The 23028-nt window shown below is 40.2% G+C and overlaps 1 protein-coding gene across 1 annotated transcript in view; it reads right to left on the bottom strand.

The window, feature by feature from the left end:
- Window positions 1-320: 320 nt before the first annotated feature.
- Window positions 321-23028, bottom strand: part of LOC124788859 (putative fatty acyl-CoA reductase CG5065) — a 178687-nt gene continuing 155979 nt past the window's right edge. The window contains exon 8 of the mRNA XM_047256142.1: window positions 321-827. Coding sequence (XP_047112098.1) covers window positions 677-827 — 151 coding nt within the window. The 3' untranslated portion in view covers window positions 321-676. The remainder of the gene's footprint in view (window positions 828-23028) is intronic.

The raw sequence follows: 23028 nt of genomic DNA, 5'->3' as shown, positions 1-23028 counted from the left end.
ATTACCTCTCATTCTCTTCTTTCCTCCCAGTCGTGTGAGCCCCATATTATCTAAAAAAAATTCCATTTTTTTGCTATTCATTTTAGCCATTGTATTACTTTTTCTGACACACATATGTTTAAATGTGTCAGTTTAATTTGTTTAAAATGGTAGGAATAACTAATTACTATTTAGACTATGTACAATAATGAAAAGCAAAAAAAGCACATGTAATTAGTGCTTAGAGATTTTTTCACAGTTTAACACAGTGTAATTTATTAGATATCAAAGAAACATTCATCCATATATCCTTGTTGAAGGTCCAAAATATTTTTTTGTAGTAGTAAAAATGTGCAGATTCAGTAGTAGTATTAATAGTACTATGCTATTAAACTTGATTCGGGTTTTATACTCCATTTAAAATTTCTTTGTGATTGACAGATGATAGCTGTGGCAGGGGGCAGAGTTGCTGGTGTACATCCAGCCACACTTCACAAGGCACTGTACTCAACCTACAAAATTAGACAATACAGTGAGCACATGGCACTGAGGAAAGAACTGATTGGATGGCCCCACCCCTACTACTTGACTCGCTGAAACCCCAATCACAAAGTAATTTTAATCAGAGTTTAGTGACCCTTCTCATACATTAAAAGTTTGTCCTATTTATATCATTGATGTGCAGGTACTAATGTTTTTAAGAAATGAAACTGTTGATGGCACTAGATAACTTCAGGCTATCCACAGAAGAGATGACCAGAGCTTTTGATGGTCTAGCATATTGGTACATTACATAGAGCAGGAAGCCAATGCACATCATCTTCACCAGCCAGTCCAGCCAGTACAGCCTAAACAAACAAAAATAAATAAATAAATAGCAAATATATTGTTTTTCCTTTCATTTTATACTGAATTTTCCTCTGTATTAGTATAATTTGATTTTGTATCTCTGATAATTATTGCACTCAGTCACAGTCATCCATTAAGGGATCTTTGAGACCCACATAAAAAAATGCATCATAGTAACATTGTTCACACTGAACTACAGTGATATAACATGGACACATGTGACATACAGGGCAGGATTACAAGTATATAATGTGTGAGCACAGATCTTGAGTAAAATGGTTTTGATTATTTTGTGTACATTATACACACTTTTCATTTCGTAGGGTAGATGGTTGTCACAACGAACACATTGTTTCAAAAGCTTCTCTTCTCTTCTTGTGTAAACCGTCTACTGTGCACAATTCAATTTCATACAAGGCTACAATCCACAGAAACATTACATACCTTAAGAAAATACTTCCTGACACATTTATATTCAATGTTAACCAATTTCTCATATTCAGAAACACTCATCTTACTATTGTGAGTGTGCCTTTGTCAGACATTTTGCTTACCAAATAGCAAATATCATTTACTACTTTTATTATTTAATTTTCTAATGTAATGTATTTGGCATCAAATAATATAACTGAGCTACATTTAAATTTTTTTTTTTAAATTTATTTCCATATAATAACTTCTTTTCAACACACTTACCATTCCATACAACTGCTCTTGCAAATAATTTGTTCTCTGTGATAGAATTACAGTGTCATTGCTAAATCTCAACTTTTTATTTTTTCTCTCTGGATTTTAATTTCCTTTCCAAACTTTTCCGTAGTTTCCTTTATGTCCTGTGCAGGATACAGATTGAATAACATCACGAATAGGTTAAACACTGTCTCATTCCCTTCTTAACTACTGCTTCTCTTTCACATGCTTTGTTTCTTATAACTTAAGCATGGTTTCTGTATGAGTTGTACATTACCTTTCACTCTCTGCATTTTATTCTGCTACTCACAGAATTTCAAAAACTGTATTCTAGGCAACATTGTCAAAAGGTTTCTCTCAGTCTACAAACACTGTAAACAGAGGTTTACCTTTATATAAGCTATGTCCTAAGGCATGTCACTGGACAAGTATTGTCCCATGTTTACCCAGATGTCTGTGGAACCCAAAATGATCTTCCTCAAGATTAGATTAGTTTTTTGTTCCATAGATCAGTGTTGAGGAGATCCTCGTGGATGTGGAACATGTCACTTTCTTTTTTTTTTTTAAAAAAAAAAAAAAAGCTGAAATAACAATACTAACAGTATGAATATATACAATACATCATTTGTTTCTATTAAAAAATTCGTCAATGGAGTAGAAGGAGTTGGCCACTAGTAAGTCTTTCAGGCTCCTTTTAAACTGATCTTTATTTGTAACTAAATTTTTTATGTTTGCTGGCAAATTATTGAAGATGAGTGTTCCTGAGTAGTGGACACCTTTTTGAACTAAAGTAAGTGCTTTTAAGTCCTTGTGCAGATCATTTTTGTTCCTGGTATTGTATGTATGAACTGAGCTGTTTGTTGGAAAAAGAGATATATAATTTAGGACAAATTTCATTAAGGAGTAAATATACTGAGAGGCAGTAGTTAGTATACCCAGTTCTTTGAAGAGGTTTCTACAGGATGTCCGTGAATTTACTCCACAAATAATATGTATTACACGCTTTTGGACTCTGAAAACTTTTGTTTGACTTGAAGAGTTACCCCAAAATATTATACCATATGACATTATGGAATTAAAGTAGGCAAAGTATGCAAGCTTTTTCATTTTTATGTCGCCTGTGTCTGCTAACACTCGAATTGCAAATACAGATTTGTTAAGGCGTTTCTGCAGTTCTGTGGTGTGCTCCTCCCAACTGCATTTATTATCAAGTTGTAATCCCTGGAATTTAAGACTGCCAACCTCTTCTATCTGCTCTTCTTCATACTTTATGCATATGCTGGGTGGAAACCTCTTACAGGTTCTAAATTGCATATAGTGAGTCTTTTCGAAGTTTAATGTCAGTGAGTTGGCTTTAAACCATTTATTAATATCCATGAAAATACCATTAGCAGATCTTTCCATTCTTCTGTAAATAACTCATGTCAATATTTTGCAACTATCATCTATAAAGCAATGGTTTTGTGATATTCCCACCTGTTAGCATGGATCTTCTTTGGATTGGATTTATTACATTCTTATTGAAGTTTGGAGGTATTACACCTGTCTTGCATATATTGCATGTCATTTGAAGTAGTTCTGTCGTGGCTGGTTCTCCAATGGGTTTCTAATTCTGAGGGAGTGTCATCTATTTTAGATGTCTTAGGTTATTCGGTGCCTCACTCAGTTATCTCTGCAATATAAAAACTCTCATCTCATCTTCACCTACCTCCTCTTCCTGTATCGTAATACTGTCTTCAGGTTTGTTTCCTTTGTATAGCCCTTCTCTACATTCCTTCCAAACTATCACAAGCAGTGTAACTGAGTGGCTTGAGTTACCCCATATGCTGCTGTGGTTTAAAGCCTGGATAAAGGAATGAGGGATAGCACCTAAAGAAATAATTAGTGAGTGACCAGAGAACATCCTGAACACCTCAAAGACTAAATAATTCTGCTGTAATGTTGTTAACACTTACATGCCAACCCTAATCTAACATAATTTGATTCACCATGATGACAAGTTTGCACACAGAGAGTACTACCCTAGGTGGTAGCCAATCAGTCATCGTCAAACACAGGAAGCCAAGAAGTCCTGGAGAGTTCACAACAATATGCAAAAAATAGAACAATCAGGAAGTGTAATACTTTTCTATATTCAAAATCAACTTGCTCCCCATAACTGGGAAACTGAAATGCCTCACAGATATCCAAGGGTATATAAAAGGTGTGTGTGTGTGTGTGTGTGTGTGTGTGTGTGTGTGTGTGTGTGTGTGTGTGTGTGTGCGTGCGTGTGAGGAGGGGGAGGTGGGTGGGACAGGAAACAGTGCAGTCATTTGTATTTGTCATAATGCAGAAACAGTGTGATTTATCTGATGTATAAAAGATGATGATCATTGACTTTTGGACCAATCTTGGAAGCATTTCTCAAACAGTTAAGTTCCTAAACCATTTGTATGTTGATGTGGTTAAAATATACTGTGGGTGGCAAAATGGCACTATCCAAAACCAATGGTCTCTCCTCAATGACTGTTCAGTAAATGTTGCTGCTTATGGATCTATGCAGCAGGTGCCTGGTTCATGCACCCATGTTGGTAATGAAGGCTGAAATTTGCATGCCAATACTGCAGCTGGACATCCACTGAGTGGCTACAGGTGGCCTTTTCAGGTGCATCAGTTTTACGCACTGTCAGACAGATTACTGTAGGCATGCACAGCATGAAATTTCTGGGTCCAGGCTGGAGGAGGAAGCCTTATGGTCTGGGGAATGTTTTCCTGACATTCCCTGGGTGATCTCAGCATTCTGGATCAACATAAGTATGCATCTATCCTTAGGAACCATGCCCATTACTACATGCAGTTTGTTTTTCCTGGGCACAAAGGCATCGGACCAGCATGAAAATGCAATATGCCACGCAGCTCACAATGCACGTGCGTGGTTTGACAGACACCCGGATGAGTTAAATGTAATTACCTGGCCGCCAAACATCACAATTTAATCCCAACCCAATCAAGGAACTGTGGGGCATCTTGATTGGGCTGTTCATGCTATGGATCCTCAACTGAGAAGCACAGCTGGCCATGGCACTGGAGTTGGGATGGCTCCATATCCCTGTCACTACCTTCCAGAACCTCACTGACTTTTCCTGCATGACTCATACTGCAAAAGATGATTATTCAGGCTTTTGACTAGTGGTCACATTAATGTGACGGCACAGTGCAAAATAAGAAGAATCTTTCTATTAATGCAAAATTATGACATCATTAGAGAGTGATCCACTCTGAAGCCTTATACCTAACAGTAAGCCTGATCCTTTCAAGAACAGCACTGCATAGGAGGCTAGAATTTGTGGAATAAAAAATTCTGAGGTGGATATTGAGACCTCAAAGAACAGCAAATCATCAGTATGAAAGAAAAGTGAACTAAGAACTGTTTACCATGCAGAGAGGATCTCGGACACTGTCTGGGAAATAAGGACTATAATTTTGAGATATGTTCTTAGAATGGACTAGAGGAAGTTGACACCTCAGATAATGAATTTCTTGTGAACCATAGAGTTAAAGTAAGTTGGATCCAAGAGGTACAGTATAATGTGGAGGAAATGGAGATACAGGAAACACAGATTTACAAGAAGGAGACTGTCAACATTAAATTCTGGCTCTAATAGGTTTCCAGAACAGAGTTAGACCCAGGAAAAAGAACATCAGGGACAGAAGATAGCAAAGCATGAGACTGAAAGAATATTGGACAAGAATAAAGACTACAAGAAGAAGTAGCTGATTCTTCTTTGCTTAGTACTGGCTTGCCATCTGAGCTCTTGTATTCACACAGCTGCTTCTCGTTTCATCAAAGGTTTCATAATTTTTCCATAGACACGCAAGTTTCTACATTTCTGCAGTTCTCCTCTAGCCATTCCCACTTTGCCATTTTGGACATCAGTATTCCCTCTCACCTCCTCCATTTGGTGCATTTTTATATGATATCCTTTCCTCATTTAATTTCAGTGTCTTGTGTGTCATCCAAGGATTTCTACTGAAATTTGTGTTTGGTTGGGATGGATACCCATTGAAGTGATTGAAGCAGTATACCATGTAACAGTTCATCGACTAACTCAAATAATCAACCAACCATTTGAACAGGGGTGCTTTCCTGGTGTACAGAAGCATGCAGAAGTAATAACTCTGTTCAACTATATTAGTAATAACTCTGTTCAAGAAAGGGCATAGGGAAACTATATTTATAGTCTCCCAATTCTGTCAAAAGTGCTGGAGAAAGTAGCTGCAATCCAGATTCAAAATTTTATTGTACAAAAATGATGATTTTATAAGTAATGAGTTTGTTATCTAATAGGAAGAAAACACTCTGGATAGAGTGAACAACTTTAGTAAAGAGATAATCAAAATTCTGCAATGTTACAAATCCTTTGATTCATTAAAACACTCCTTGCTTACCCATAAATTAAATAAACATGCACTGCCTTACATTATGCCACTTCAAATTCACTGAATAATTGGTATAGTGGAGTCTACAGTCAATGCTTTTCCATAGAAACACAAATAACTTACCCATAAATATAAATTCCCAATAAGTTATGTTTGTGTACACTACTTCTGTTTTAAAAGATGAAATAATACAGAAAAAATTCCAAGCTATATTTTGAGCACACTCAGTTTCCTAGAAAACAGTTTCTAGTGAAATGGCTTGCAACTGTTCTCTGTAAAAACCCATGTGGTACATTTCAGAATCGAACCTTCAACATGTATAGAGCTACAAATACAGCATAGTAATCAACTTATGATAGAAGTTATGGTTAAATTCCTTGGATTAAATGGGGGCAAGAACTTTATCTGGAACACATGTTGACTTCCTAATAAATAAACAGTTTTGTGTTTGCAATGTTTTTTGTTTGCAAACTAGTAAATCTTACCGACATGAGTACCCAAAATATAATATATGATAGTTACTTTGAATCTGTCATTAGGCTTGGTACAGTTTTCTGAGGAAGTTCAAGTACCGTTTCTTGCAAACTTAAGCTGCAGAAGGAAACTGTCAGATACAAGTGTAATGCACAGCAAAGCGAATCCTACTGTCCTTTATCCTACTGGTTTCCTCACCATACATTTATGAAATCATAATTCTCTAACACAGCAGACAAAAAGATTTGAGGAGAATTATTTTAGCCATACTTATAACACAAGGAACAAAGAGAACTTTATGATCCCCACATACCAACTGAATTTATATGCACAGACTCCACATTATATGGGGATGAAAATAAATTATAAATTAATATGCAAAAACATACTTAAAATGAAACTAGATCATTTAAAATACAAGTTTGCAAAATATCTTATGAGGGAAATCTTACTACTTGGCAGAAGAATTCATCAAGAATAAACTGATAATTTGTGCTAGGTATAAGTTAGTATTAGATTTTTTCTGTAACAAAACATTTGTTACTAGGATATTGTTAACAGAATTAGTTCTGTGTTAGTGTGAAATTGTACTACAAATGTTTGATATGTCTCCTGTATGTGAACTGAATGGTTTATATGATGTATGTTATGAAACTAAAAAAGCACTATTCACAATGACTTTTTGATGCTCTGCCCCATTGCCTATTCATCTCTCTGAGATACCAATTTGTCTTTTTTGTGTTCTTTTCCAAATTCAATCACCACCTAATGCTCCACTTGAAACTTCCAACTATCAATAGTTCTTTCACTTATTAGAAGACCCTTTCATTGTCACCCAGAGACTGAAATGAGATGTCAGGATGACAGCAGATCTGGTTAATTAACTTCTTTATTCCAGCCCTTGGCCATAGTACATCAGGAACAGCTTGGTGGAGATGCCCATTTGCCTCTCATGTGAAATAATAGCTCCCCCCCCCCCCCCCCCCCCCCACCACCACCACCACCCCTGCACCCTTCAGCATTGCTGACAGCACAAAGAGCGGGGCTGAGCATGGCATCACTCAAATGCCATTGTCAGCGAACACTCAGGGTGTATCCATGATGACAGCATGGCAGCGGTGCTAGTGATACTACAGGGATAGCCATGACCTCCCCCCACAGAGCAGGCAGCTCTCTGCTCCAGCTGTGGCTGGTCTCTTGACTCAGGGCAGACTGCCCCATCCTGTGGTCAAACTGCATTCTGGGCTATCATCTTGGTGCCACAGGCTACGATACTGAACCAAGAATCATTTAGTACACAAATGACTGAGTACTTATATGCTTGGCCGAGTGGCTCTAGGCACTTCAGGCTGGAACCACACTGCTGCTACGGTCGCAGGTTCAAATCCTCCCTCGGGCATGGATGTGTGTGATGTCCTCAGGTTAGTTGGGTTTAAGTAGTTCTAAGTCTAGGGGACTGATGACCTCAGATGTTAAGTCTCATAGTGCTTAGAGCCATTTGAACTTATACACTCCATACTATGTTCATTTAGGGTTTAAGGCATGTACTCTAACAATTCCAAGGTGTCAAGTAAGGAAAGGCTTCCGTCCTTCCAACAGTGTACTGCAGTGTTGGCTGTTGCTATATTGTGTCTGGCTGTCTCTGCTTCACAATGTCTGTCAGTTGTGTTTTGCGTCATAATGCTAACACTCTTGCCCGCCTTTGGCTGACTCTGTTGCAACTCACTTCCACTGTCCTTTTTATCAACATTATCCTTTACACTAGAGTTCCTGGTGACTGGCCCTTCTGGCCCTGTTTGACCTCTTAAGAATCATTCCAACAATTGGTTTCCTTAACCCAATCACTTAATCTTACAGATTTCTACAGGGGCCCCTTGCCCCTCCTTCAAACACCATGGAACTTATTTCATTTCTAGGCTTCTTGCACAATAACTTATAACTCAATACTACCCCCTTGGGCATTCATCTTCTTTCTCCTCCTTTTATGCTCAGTGTATCAAATCCACTAGAACCTGAACAATGGCTGGGTCTGAAATCAGTCTTGTGCTTCGTCTTCTAATTATCAAAACAAGGACCATAGTCAGCATAACAAGTGCTTCTGCGATGCGGTTCGTATGACATTAGTCAATGTTGTCTCTTTCCATTACTGATTTTCCCAGTATCAATTTACATGCTGCAATAAGGTTTCCAGGGAGACTCATTCCTCCCACTGCTTCAGAAGCATGTTTGCAGACAGCTTTAATTCCTGCCCTAGAGTTTGATTTAAGCTGGTTAAATTTGCAGCAGGTAGCACTTCCAGGGACTCCTCTAGCCAATGGAAATGAGGCTGTGATATATTCAGGTGACCACTAAGTCTTCCTGCTTGCAAAAAGCACTCCCACTTGAAGGTACTGGTTCTGCAATGCTTCCACCCTGATGAAGATCAGAATCCTGCTATGAACACACCACCTTGCCTTCTCTGCACCTCACCTATTGGCAAAAATACCTATTACTTTCCTCCTCTCCTCCTCTTTAAATTCATTGCTGCTCCACAGCTACTTGCATTAATTACACTAAATCTATACCTAAACTAAAAAAGGTATTAAAAGACTATCTCCTAGACTTTAATCCATATGGGTCTCATTACTGTTTCATTCACAACCTTTTGTTTATCTTCCATTACCTTTCTCCTCACTCTCTCTTCCTGGTTCACATCTTCTATCACTCAAATAACTTCTGAACTCTCTTGAAAATGTTGCAACTGCCCTACATGCACAATTTTTGTTCTCAGCAACAACTGAATCTTGACATTTACTGCAACATAGTCTCTACCACTTGGTATGGCCCCTGACACTTTGCAACAAACTTTTTTGTCTTTTCCTCTGGCATATACGAAGTTTATAGCATCATCCACTCACCAAGCTTATACTGTGACATTCTTGCTGCACGACCCACTGCTTCTTCCTGCTCCTCTGATGCTTGTGTATTGCCCTCCATTCTCTATTCCAAATTTCCCTAGTCACTCTGACAAATTCCTTAACAGACTCTCCAGTCTTCCCTTTCTTTGTTTTCAATACATCAAACTTTGGTGGCATTTTACAACCATTTACTACTTCATATGGTGATAATCCTGTATTCATATGTTGCTTTGAGTTGTAGGCAGAGACAACATACTTTAAATAGACATCCCAGTCAGTGGGATGTGAGTCAATATAGTAGCCAAGCATCTCCCCAACTGTCCTATGCATGCCTTCAGTTCCTCCATTGGCTTGTGGATGGAAAGACTGGTCCTTAACTTCTTCACATTCAATAACTTACACAAATGTGGGAAAAAAATAAAATCACAAAACTGAAGTTAATACCATATTTTAGTCTTCTGTGCTTTATAGCTCCTGGACACAGAAATATATTTTGTTTTCATTTGATGTTAGAGCTGTAAACGTAGAGGAAACAGCAAAATCACAAAATGTAAACACGGGCCATGTGGAGATTTGATCTGACATGAAGTTTGTTTCCTGTTCTGTTACTACTGTTTCAGGCACTCCAAACTTCAGTATCTGTGCATGTACAATTGTTGCTGCCTGCCAGTTTGGTATCATGACCATTTCTATGTATCTAGAAAAATGATCTTATTTTCAAAAATGATGTATTATTGTGATTATGTACTTATTCCCTGCAGATGTTTTACTGAATAGACCTAAAACATTTGATGCAGCTCTCCATGCTACTCTATCCTGTGCAAGCTTATTCATCTCCCAGTATCTACTGCAACCTACATCCTTCTGAATCTGTTTAGTTTATTCATCTCTTGATCTCCCTCTACAATTTTTACCCTCTGCGCTGCCCTCCAATTCTAAACTGGTGATCCCTTGATGCCTCAGAATATGTCCTACCAATCGATCCCTTCTTCTAGTCAAGTTGTGCCACAAATTTCTTTTCTCCCCTATTCTATTCAATACCACCTCATTACTTATGTGATCTACCCATCTAATCTTCAGCATTCTTCTGTAGCACCACATTTCGAAAGCTTCTATTCTCTTTTGTCTAAACTATTTATTGTCCACATTTCACTTCCATACATGGCTACACTCCATACAAATACTTTCAGGAAAGACTTCCTGACACTTAAATCTATACTCGATGTTAGCAAATTTCTCTTCTTCAGAAACTCTTTCCTTGCAATTGTCAGTCTTCATTTTATATCCTCTCTACTTCGACCATCATCAGTTATTTTGTTCCCCAAATAGCAAAACTCATTTACTACTTTAAGCGCCTCATTTCCTAATCTAATACCCTAAGCATCACCCGATTTAATTTGACTACATTCCATTATCCTTGTTTTGCTTTTGTTGATGTTCATCTTATATTCTCCTTTCAAGGCACTGTCCAGTCCGTTCAGTTGCACTTCCAGGTCCTTTGCTGTCTCTGACAGAATTACAACGTCATCGGCGAACTTCAAAGTTTTTATTTCTTCTCCATGGACTTTAATTCCAACTCCAAATTTGTCTTTTGTTTCCTTTACTGCTTGCTCGATATACAGAATGAATAACATCGGGGATAGGCTACAACCCTGTCTCACTCCCTTCCCAACCATTGCTTCCCCTTTATACCCCTTGACTCTTATAACTGCCATCTGGTTTCTGTACAAATTGTAAATAGCCTTTCACTCCCTGTATTTTACCCCTGCCACTTTCAGAATTTGAAAGAGAGTATTCCAGTCAACATTGTTAAAAGCTTTCTCTAAGTCTACAAATGCTAGAAACGTAGGTTTGCCTTTCCTTAATCTATTTTCTAAGATAAGTCGTAGGGTCAGTATTGCCTCACGTGTTCCAACATTTCTACAGAATCCAAACTGATCTTCCCCAAGGTCAGCTTCTACCAGTTTTTCCATTTGTCTGTAAAGAATTCATATTTTGCAGCTGTGGCTTATTAAACTAATAATTCAGTAATTTTCACATCTGTCAAACCCTGCTTTCTTTGGGATTGGTATTATTATATTCTTCTTGAAGTCTGACGGAATTTCGCCTGTCTCATATATCTTGCTCACCAGATGGTAGAGTTTTGTCAGGATTGGCTCTCCCAAGGCTGTCAGTAGTTCTAATGGAATGTTGTCTACTCCTGGGGCCTTGTTTCAACTCAGGTCTTTCAGTGCTCTGTCAAACTCTTCACGCAGTATCGTATCTCCCATTTCATCTTCATCTACATCCTCTTCCATTTCCATAATATTGTCCTCAAGTACATTGTCCTTGTATAGACCCTCTATATACTTCTTCCACCTTTCTGCTTTCCCTTCTTTGCTTACAACTGGGTTTCCATCTGAGCTCTTGATATTCATGCAAGTGGTTTTCTTTTCTCCAAAGGTCTCTTTAATTTTCCTGTAGGCAGTATCTATCTTACCCCTCCTGAGACAAGCCTCTACATCCTTACATTTGTCCTCTAGCCATCCCTGCTTAGCCATTTTGCACTTCTTGTCGATCTCATTTTTGAGACGTTTGTACTCCTTTTTGCCTGCTTCATTTACTGCATTTTTGTATTTTCTCCTTTCATCAATTAAATTCAGTATCTCTTCTGTTACCAAAGGATTTCTACTAGCCCTCGTCTTTTTACCTACTTGATCCTCTGCTGCCTTCACTATTTCATCTCTCAAAGCTACCTATTCCTCTTCTACTGTATTTCTTTCCCCCATTCTTGTCAATGGTTCCCTAATGCTCTCTCTGAAACTCTCTACAACCTCTGGTTCTGTCAGTTTATCCAGGTCCCATCTCCTCAAATTTCCACCTTTTCGCAGTTTCTTCAGTTTTAATCTACAGTTCATAACCAATTGATTGTGGTCAGAGTCCATATCTGCCCCTGGAATGTCTTACAGTTTAAAACCTGGTTCCTAAATCTCTGTCTTACCATTATATAAGCTATCTGAAACCTTTCAGTATCTCCAGGCTTCTTCCATGTATACAACCTTCTTTTATGATTCTTGAACCAAGTGTTAGCTATGATTAAGTTATGCTCTGTGCAATATTCTACCAGGTGGCTTCCTCTTTCATTCCTTACTCCCATTCCATATTCACCTACTACATTTCCCTCTCTTCCTTTTCCTACTAACGAATTCCAGTCACCCGTGACTATTAAATTTTCATCTCCCCACAGTATCTGAATGATTTCTTTTATCTCACCATACATTTCTTCCATCTCTTCGTCATCTTCGGAGCTAGTTGGTGCATAAACTTGTACTACTATGGTAGGTTTGGGCTTCATGTCTATCTTGGCTACAATAATGTGGTCACTATGCTGTTCGTAGTAGCTTACTTGTGCTCCTATTTTTTTTATTCAATATTAAACCTACTCCTGCATTACCCCCTATTTGATTTTGTATTTATAACCTTGTATTCACCTGACCAAAAGTCTTGCTCTTCCTGCCACCAAGCTTCACTAATTCCCACTGTATGTAACTTTAACCTATTCATTTCCCTTTTTAAATTTCCTTACCTACCTGCCTGATTAAGGGATCTGACATTCGACGCTCCAACCCATAGAACGCCAGTTTTCTTTCTCCTGATAACAACATCCTCCTGAGTAGTCCCCACCCGGAGATCCGAATGGGGGACTATTTTACCTCCGGAATATTTTACCCAAGAGGACGCCATCATCATTTAACCATACAGTAAAGCTGCAGGCCCTCGGAAAAAATACGACTGTAGTTTCCCCTTGATTTTAGCCGTTTGCAGTACCAGTACAGCAAGGCCGTTTTGGTTAGTGTTACAAGGCCAGATCGGTCAATCATCCAGACTGCTGCCCCTCTTCATGAACCACACATTTGTCTGGCCTCTCAACAGATACCCCTCCATTGTGGTTGCACCTATGGTACGGCCATCTGTATCATTGAGGCACGCAAGCCGCCCCCCCCCCCCCCCCCCCCCCCCAACAACGGCTAGGTGCATGGTTCATGGGGGGGGGGGGGGGAGAACAATGTTGATATAAAAAATCTAATCCTAGAATCATGTTTTAGCCCTCACTACATGTAGCACAATCTCTACACATTGTTTAAACTGAACCACATCTAGGCAAATGTCTATGTCCACTGATACTAATGGTGTGATATCTTTATCCCACTCCACGCAGTCTGTACTGTGGTGGATCCCATTGCTAATGTTTCACCAGATCACTACTGGTGATCCACACATGCACCTCAGAGTCCAGTAATATCCTGAAATCCTCTTTTCCTATTATTCCTCTTATCGCACACTCCCCCTTTGCATGTGACTTCATAGCATCCGATCTTACAGGGAATGACTGTACTTGGACCTGTGGTTTCCATTGGTCTTTATCACTTTATTCTTCTCTGGTCCTCTACTTCTAAAACTAATGCTTCATCATACTTTATCCACATCACCATGAGGCTGTCAACACTGCCTCCTTACATGCCCCGTTTGTCCACACCTGAAGCATTTTCTATTAGCTGCAAACACTGTCTGTTTATTCTCCATTCCAGTCAGCAAATCAATCTCCTCACGATCTATAGCCAACCGCACTGCTGTGCACAAATCTGTTGGACCCCCTGTCCGTAGACTTCTTGACATTCCTGCATGCAACCCTCTTAAAAATTCATCAGGCACCCTCTACTCAGGTTCTTGCAAAATGATTTCATTATCTACAGCATCCTGTCCTAATTCATACATACATCCATTATTTTTCCTTAGCCTGATCGCAAATTGTTCCATAGTTTCACTATAGTGTCTGGCACTATTTTGTTTCATATATCTCTGAATCAACGCTTCTTTAAATTCTTCAAGTGTTGTGGCTCCCTTAAGAGCTTCTGTATACATTAAATAAGTTTTAGCTTCCACTTACTGTAAAGAAGACACGTCAAGTTGCAGACAGGCAAAATTAAAAGACACTCACATGTAGTTGCTGGCCACAGCCTTTGTCAGTAAAGAGGGACAACACACACACACACACACACACACACACACACACACACACACACACACCTCATGCATACACAGCCGCCAACACCAGCATCTCAGGGTGGAATGCAACATCATGTGGGATGCAAGTATCAATCTGGAGGGGACGGGGAAGAGGATGGAGAAGGGATATAGTGTACGGGTGGAGAGTGAGACAAACACTGTCTGGTGGAGTGTGCAGGACTAGACTCCAACAGGCACAATGTCAGGAGGTTGTGAGGTGGGAGGGGGGGCTGAAAAAACAAAAAATGAGAGAAACAGGGAAAGGCAGGTGGATGCATTGGTAGAGGTCTGCAAATAAACAGTGTGGGAGATGAGAATGGGGAGAAGATGATAGGACATAGGGGGGTGCAAACTGTTGGGTGTAGGGTGTGGGGACAGTATGTTACTGTAGGTTTAGGCCAGGATAATTATAGGAGCAGAGAATTTGTTGTAAGGATAACTCCCATCTGTGCAGTTCATGAGACCTGGTGGTGGAAGGAAGAATCCAGATGGCTCAGATAGTGAAGCAGCCATTGAAATCAAGTGTGTTATGTTCAGCTGCATGGTGTGCCACAGGGTGGTCTACTTTGCTCTTGGGCATAGTTTAGTGGTGGCCATTTGTCCTGGTGGACATCTTGTTGGTAGATATACCAATACAAAAAGCTGTGCAGTGATTGCAGCAGAACTGTAAATGACATGCCTGTTTCACATATGGCCCGGCCCTTGATAGGGTATGATAAACCTACGACAGGAGTACCGTAGGAAGTGCTGGGTGGGTGGATTGGGCAGGTTTTGCACCTGGGTCTTCTACAGGGATATGATCCTTGTGGCAAGGAGTTGGGATTGGGTGTGGCATAGGGATGGACTAGGATGTTGTAGAGGTTGCATGGGCGATGGAACAACACTTTGGGAGGAATGAGAACTATCTCGGGATGGTGCTCCTCATTTCAGAACACGATGACACATAATCAAAGGCCTGGCGAAGGATGTGGTTCAGTTGCTCCAATCCAGGGTGGTACTGGGTGATGAAAGGGACACTCCTTTGTGCCAGGTTTTTGGGGGAGTGGGAGGATTGGGACTGTGAGGGGAAATGGCATGCGAGATCTGTTTGCGGATTAAATCTGAGGGATAGGGGCTGTCTGCGAAGGCCATGGTGCAACCCTCCCATACTGAGCAAAGGAGTCTTTGTTATTGCAGATGTGCCATCCCTGGGCAGCCAGCCTATATGGGAGGGATTTTTTGGTGTGAAAGGGATGACAGCTGTCAAAATGCAGGAACTGTTGGTGGTTGGTGGGTCTAATGTGGACAGAGGTGTGGATGGAGCCATTAGTGAGGAGGAGGTCAACCTTTAGGAAGGTGGAATGCTGGGTTGAAGCAGCTCACATGAAACAGATGGGTGAGAAGGTGTTGAGGTTGTGAAGAAAAGAAGGTAGTGTATCTTGGTCTAGGTTCCTTTCATTTTTTGTTACTTTTCTCCCCACCTCCCTGCCCCACAACCTCCTGACACTGCACCTGTTGGAGTCTAGTCCCTACACACTCCACCAGACAGCATTCATCTCTCTCTCCCCACCCACACACTACTATCCCTTCGCCTTCCCCTTCCCCACCCCCACCAGATTGCTGCTTGCATCTCATGTGATGTTGCACTCTGGCCCGAGATGCTGGAGTTGGCGGTTTGTGTGCAAGAGGTGTGCTTGCTTTGTGTGTGTGTGTGTGTGTGTGTGTGTGTGTGTGTGTGTGTGTGTGTGTGTGTGTGCGTGAGTGTGTGTGTGTGTGTGTGTGTGTGTTTGTGTGTGCACGCGCACACACACCTTTATAATGAAGGCTGTGGCTGAAAGCTACACGTGAGTGTCTTTTAATCGTGCCTGTCTGCAACTTGACATGTCTCCTTTATGGTAAGTAGCAATTTATCTTTTCCTACATTGTTGATATTCCTAACTGCAGTTTCTATTGTTTGTTTTTAGCTTCCCCTGTTAGTCTCAATTCTGCAACACTCAATAATTCCGTATTAGACCAACCTTCCACCTGAGCCAGATTTCCAAGCTCTCCCACAAAGACCTGCACATCCTCAGTTGCCCTACCAGAAAAAGGAACAATTCAACTTGTGACTGACAAATCTACACCTTGCTGTGACAATCACAATTCTACCAACCTGTGCAGTTCTGTATTATCCGCTGTTAATTGTGCTATCTTTCCTAACAATATGCTTACTGCTTCCAGTTCTGATACACCTTGCATCTCTGGTTATGTCCAAGATTTTCCTTGACAACACTAATTTTGAGAACTAACATTCACAAGAAAAGTAAACAAAATACATTAACTTAATTCTTACATCTAATCATGAGCCATCTCGACTCCTGACATTGCCTAACCATATGCTCTCAATGATTACATGTATAACAGTTTTACTGGAACTGATTTCATACATGGTGCTGAGTAGCCCTCAAGGTTACATTTTGCACATCTAACAAGCACTAATGATTATTTGACTTCCATTACCTCTAAGACTAGACAAATCCACTGTTTCTCTACTCACGATAAAAATTACTTTACAAAATGCATGACCATCAAATCTCTATGACCAAAATACAACCAATAATTTTTGGGTCTTTCCATATCATAGGCTGTAGATTCAGACATTGCCCTAAGAAGGCAATGTCAATGTTCTGACACCAGTGTTGCATGTCCCTTTGATTGTCAGCCATGGAGAGTGAAATGAGATGTCAAGATGACAGCATATTTGTTTAATTAGCTTTTTTATTCTGGCCCTTGACCACAGTACATTGGGACAGTTTGATGGAGGCATCCAGTTGCCTCTCTGGTGGTGGCTGGTCTTGTGACTTGGGGCAGGCTGCCCCACCCCATGGTCAAATAGTGGACTCCATACAACATTCCATAATGTTTCTCCATGTGTCACAGGCTTGTGGTATAGGGTTTGATACTGAGACAAGACTCATTTAGCACTCAAACGGCTGATTACTTACATGCTCCAGGCTAAGTTTGTTAATGACTTAAGGCATGTACTCTAAACACTTCCCTGGTGGCAAGTGAGGAAAAGCTTCTGTCCTGCTAGCATACTGCAGTGCCAGCTGTTGCCATACTGCAGCCCGCTGGCTCTCCTTCACAATGCCTGTTGACCATGTTTTGTTTCGCAATGCATAACACTCTTGCCTACCAGCAGCTGATTCTGTTGCAGCTCACTTCCACTCTGGCAGTTTTTTTCCTCAATTTCCAAAACCATTTTCTAATTTCTTCAGTTTTAATCTGCAGAAAAGTACTCATACAACACGGTCAGATCCCATATCAGCCCCAAGAAAGTTTTTCAGTTGAAAATATGTTTTCAAAATATCTGTTTGACCATTATATAATATATCTGAAACCTTCTGGTATTGTCAGGTCTCTTCCACATGTGCAGCCTTCTCTCACGGTCTTTATAATAAGTTTTAGCAATAATTAAATTGTGCACTGTGCTTAATTCTCTTTCATTCCTTTCCCAGAGTTCATGTTATCCTACTATTTTTCATTTTTTTTCCATTTTCATACTACTGAATTTTCATCCTCCACCACAATTATAGTTTGACTTCCCCTAAAAACCTGAATAATTTCTTTACCTCATCATACATTCTTTCAAGTCCTTCACAATCTGCAGATCTAGTAGTCATACGAACTTTTACTATTGTGGTAGGCGCTGGCTTTGTGTCTAAAATAAGACATCCACTATGCTGTTCATATTAGCTTATCTACATCCCTATTTTCTTGCTCATTAGATCAATTCTTAAGTAATAATTATTTGATTTTGTGCTGATAATTTTGTATTCACCTGAACAGAAGGCTGTTCTTGCTGCCACCACAATAATTCCCAGTATATCTAACTTGAATCTATAGTGAACACATATGAATGACATTTTGAAAGGTCACACCATTGGCAGATTGTGTGCCAGCCACATAGTCTGTTGTGTGCTGGTAGTTGAATATTACCCTGTAGTGCCTTTTTTCTGTTGTGGGGAAGTTTACAGGACTGAGAAAATTCAACAGTGATACAGACAAGCTTGGGTATATGCTAAAACTCAGTACAGGATTATAATCATGGGCAAAGATAGCCAATCAGCATGGAACCTGCCATGGCCAGAGCCAAGCTGTCAGCCTGTGGTCACACATCTCTCCATTGCACTGGATGTAATTCCCTTATGCATAGGCATAAGTGGATTGATGAATGTGATGTCTTACCAACCATATGTGGAAAGTGGATTAGTATCTTGGTCAGAGATGAATTGCTGTTTAGTCTGAAGACTGGTTCTCATCACGTGTCACCTAGCACATGCCTGGGACATGCTAAAATCTTGTGAATATATGAAAAGTGTGGTGCACCAAAAATATTTTAATTAGCGTATCACGATTTCTCAATTCACCTTCTCTTATTATTATAATGTACCTCAGGTTAATTTTCTTTACATGATGTGTTTACTGTGTTGTATGATTATGTTGCACTAATGTTTGTATGCATACCACTGTTGTAGACGTACAGTGAGAAATCAGGACAGCCATCGCGGGGTGATGTTGCCTCCTCCTTTCCAAATACCCAGTGGGACCCCAAAGAGAACCAAATGAGAAGCGACTGGCCATCATACCAGTGACTAACATCTTCAACCAAAAACACATTTATTATTAAAAACATTGTTCTTTTGCCTGCTTAATGGTCTAGTAATTGGTTTTACTTTGCATTAATAGAGTACTGTTCTTGAATTTCCACCACTGTATCTGGATTATTGGCCAAGGGTAGCATCCTATATTTACCTGATGGAAGAAAACTGATGCTACACTGCAAGTCTGAACTAGATGAGGACAGGTGGAGAGTCAAACATTCAATCTGAATATTAGGTCAATTATACATGCAGTAAATGTAACTTAGAATGAATGTGAAATCATGGTTAATTTCTGTATTGGCCCTATGTGAAAAATTTGTAATGTTTTTCTCTGCATTATATTTTGACTTGTCTTATATCTACACAAGATGTCACAGGACCAAATTATGTTCATGAGGTGGTTATTAATGGTTGATGATCTTGGTCCTGGTGATTAAAGATGCATCAATAGTTTTGGGAGTCCAGGTATAGATAACACTGAGCTTGGATGAAATTTATTCAGTATCTGACATTTTAATGTGGAACACAAGTGATAATGAATGGAATACACAATATTGAACTCGCCATTAAATTTTATGGTATCAGAGAGCACAGGACAATTTAATTTGATTTGATGAATGCAGTGATACAAGAACAACAGTGGTCTTAGTCCACTGTTGTCCACACCAAAACTGAATTTATTGTCTGGTTTTGCTCTCTGTGATTCTATCAAAGCCATGTGATACCTATAACAAGTAGGAGGAGACCTTTTAGTAATTCCTCATTAGACATGATTTCTTCAGGCTCTAGTCACCCAAGTAATCCGTGTCTTTTGCCCTTCAGGGTTTACCTTTGGAATATTAGATGTGGTGCAGTTTCATCCTCCTCACCATGTAGTCAACAGTCAGGGGTTTCTTCCTCTATACCCATCATGTGTAAGAGTCTCTTTAAGTTCTCATGGCCAGTCATGAGTCCTAACATGAGTTCAATCTGTTTCCTGTTCCAGTCCAGGATTACAGAACTTCTCTTGAAACATGGCTTCAGTGTCATCAGCTTGGTATGTTTTTGGTTCAGGATCATAGTTCAATATTCTATGCACTGCCTGCTGATTCAGTTATAGTTTTGATTTTACCATTACCTTAGTGATGTTTTGGACAGGTTCCGATCCAATACATGGAGTCATCACACCTGTCATGGCTAGCCTATCAGCTTGTTCACTGTCACTAACACCTGAGTGACTTGGGACGGCCAGCAGCTGTAACCTGCTGCTTTACCCTAGACTCCCAAGGGCTTAATGGCATTCTGCATTGATCTTTGATCTTATTGCAGTGCCTGGCAGAGATTTCTGAGCTGCTTGGCTGTCTGAAGAAACATAAACACGACAATCCTTGTAGCACATATGCAAATTCTCCTTCATGCACACACTGATAGCGGATATTTCCACCTGAAATACTATGACTGGCTTCCGTAGAGAGAATGCTCTCTCTAGTTTAGGCTTCACCTTGTGTACTCTGGCCCCAGCACTGTCATCTGTTTTCGGTATGTCAGTAAACCAGACTGTGTCTCTTGAATGGTGTCGTGCTTCATTCTTCTTCTGCTCCTTTCTTCCAAGTGTTTCGCTATGTAGTTTTTTGAAGCAGCTTGAAGTTATTGTATGGTCAGCAGGCATTTCCTCAACCATTCCTATATTTAATACAGTCACTATTTTCATGTGAGATTCTGGATATCCTAAATGAATGCAGTTACGTCCAGTTTTTAGCCCGTATACCCATGCTGCTGCCTCTATTGTAGCCCAAAGGCATAATGGGTGCTTGTTCAGTATAGACTCTATTTTGACAGTAGATGTGCTGCTAATTCTGCCTGTTATGCCTAAACAGGCCAATCTCTGTACCTTGCCAAACTCCTTACCTGATACCTTCTGATCTACTTTATTCTGCCACACTGTTGCCCCTAAAATACCATAGGTCCTATTACAATGATGTATATCTAGTACATATCCTTGGGTTTAGACCCAGCTTTTACCACAGGCCCTTCTAATGCTCCTAAGAGTACTTTTTGCTTTGGAACATATATTTTTTCCTTGAGAGGTTCGTGATAAGTTTCACATCCTGGGTTACCCATAGATACTTCACTACCCTGTCTACCGGCACAGTTTCATCAAGGAGTTTGAGATTCCAGCATATGTGCTGGATTTATTTCCTCATAAATCGTACTTTAACAGTTTTCTTGAGAATAACCCTTAGATCCTGTTTCCAGGATCAGTTTTGCATTGGGGAGCCCTCCTTGTGGACAACCCTTGGTGGTGTCAATGACAATTTTCTCATTTATTGTGGCAGTTTCTATCTTTCTTCTACTTAGGCTGGTCTTAATCCATCTGGTCTCAATGCCATGCTCTTCTGCAGTTCTAACCACGGATATGAAGGTCATAATGCTAAAAGGCCCCTCAGTACCCAGAAAGATGCACAGAGCTATTTCCTGAAAGTGTAGAGCTTTTTCTACCTTCCCAAAAGCTGGTGTAGTTTCCACTGCTCACTGGTCTTTTTTGAAATCAGCACATTCTCTGGTGGATTCCCAGTTTTCCCTTTGATTACCTGTAAATCAGTTACTCTATGGGACTGCCTCCTGGTCTGTGTTATATGCCAGAGTATATTGAGGGAAGTGAGTCTCCAGGAGCATGTCCAGTGTCTCAATCACAGTCCTTGTACATCCACCCTCCACCTTCCTTAGAATACCTCCTGGATTGGCTGGCATTCTAGTGAGGATTTTATGACATCTAGTGCAAGTAGCTGTACCTTCCACTTCCTCACAGAATACCTTCCAGGTTTGATCAGAAGATTGTATTTGACAAGGTCTTCTTGATATTTTGCCCATTGTCCTTTCCTTCTTGCAGGGTTGAACAGTCTTCTTAACTACTCCCTTTGTACTTCCAAATTTCTGTTCCACCAAGGTATTTTTGTGTTTATGCATTTCATGATGATTGGGCAGTTTAGTAAATATGAGGTGATAATGACAGATGCCACTGCATCCACTAGTTCCTCAAAATCTGCTGGGTTCCTTATCAAAATTCTGACTTCAGATAAGCATGAGTTTAGGTCTTTTCTATATGAGTTCCAGTCTCTTTTCCTTGGATTTCTATAGGTAATAGCCTTTTTAACATCCATTTGCAATTCAAACTTAATATACATGCGGTCAGATATCATCACATGCCATTGTTTGACATAACCACCCTTTTGAGTGGGCCCCAACCATTAGGTCAGTTACTTCTTTCCTTCTTCTATGCCTGTGGGCCTAGAAGAAAGAAGTGAGTCACCAGTTGTTCATTCTGCTGTGAGCAGCTGTCTACCAGTCATCTCACTTCCTAGGAAAGAGGAGTAATGTCCTAATAAGGAAGGTAAGCTGAGGCAATTACAATTTCCCTTGTGCTTTCTTCCTTTTTTCACCCTGATGGTCACTAAGTCCCTGGAACAGAAGTCTGCCATCAACATGAATGAAATTCCATTCCTAACATAAATATACACTATGTGGTCAAAAGTATCCAGACACCCCCAAAAACGTACATTTTTCGTATTAGGTGCATTGTCCTGCCGCCTACTGCCAGGTACTCCACATCAGCGACCTCAGTAATCATTACATATTGTGAGAGGGCAGAACGGGGTGCTTTGCAGAACTCACAGACTTCGACTGTGGTCAGGTGATGGAGCGTCACTTGTGTCATTCACCTGTGCATGAGATTTCCACTCTCCTAAACATCCCTAGGCCCGCTGTTTCTGATGTGATAGTGAAGTGGAAGTGTGAAGGGGCACTGGAATGAAATTTTCACTCTACAGCGGAGTGTGCGCTGATATGAAACTTCCTGGCAGATTAAAACTGTGTGCCGGACCGAGACTCAAACTCGGGTCCTTTGCCTTTCGCGGGCAAGCACTCTACCAAATGAGCTACCCAAGCACGACTCACGCCCCGTGCTCACAGCTTTAATTCCACCAGTACCTCATCTCCTACCACACAGTTTTAATCTGTCAGGAAGTTTCATATCAGTGCACACTCCAATGTAGAGTGAAAATTTCATTCTAGAA

The sequence above is a fragment of the Schistocerca piceifrons genome, chromosome 3, assembly GCF_021461385.2.
Source record: "Schistocerca piceifrons isolate TAMUIC-IGC-003096 chromosome 3, iqSchPice1.1, whole genome shotgun sequence".
NCBI lineage: Eukaryota > Metazoa > Arthropoda > Insecta > Orthoptera > Acrididae > Schistocerca > Schistocerca piceifrons.
This window is presented reverse-complemented; position numbering and strand designations above follow the sequence as displayed.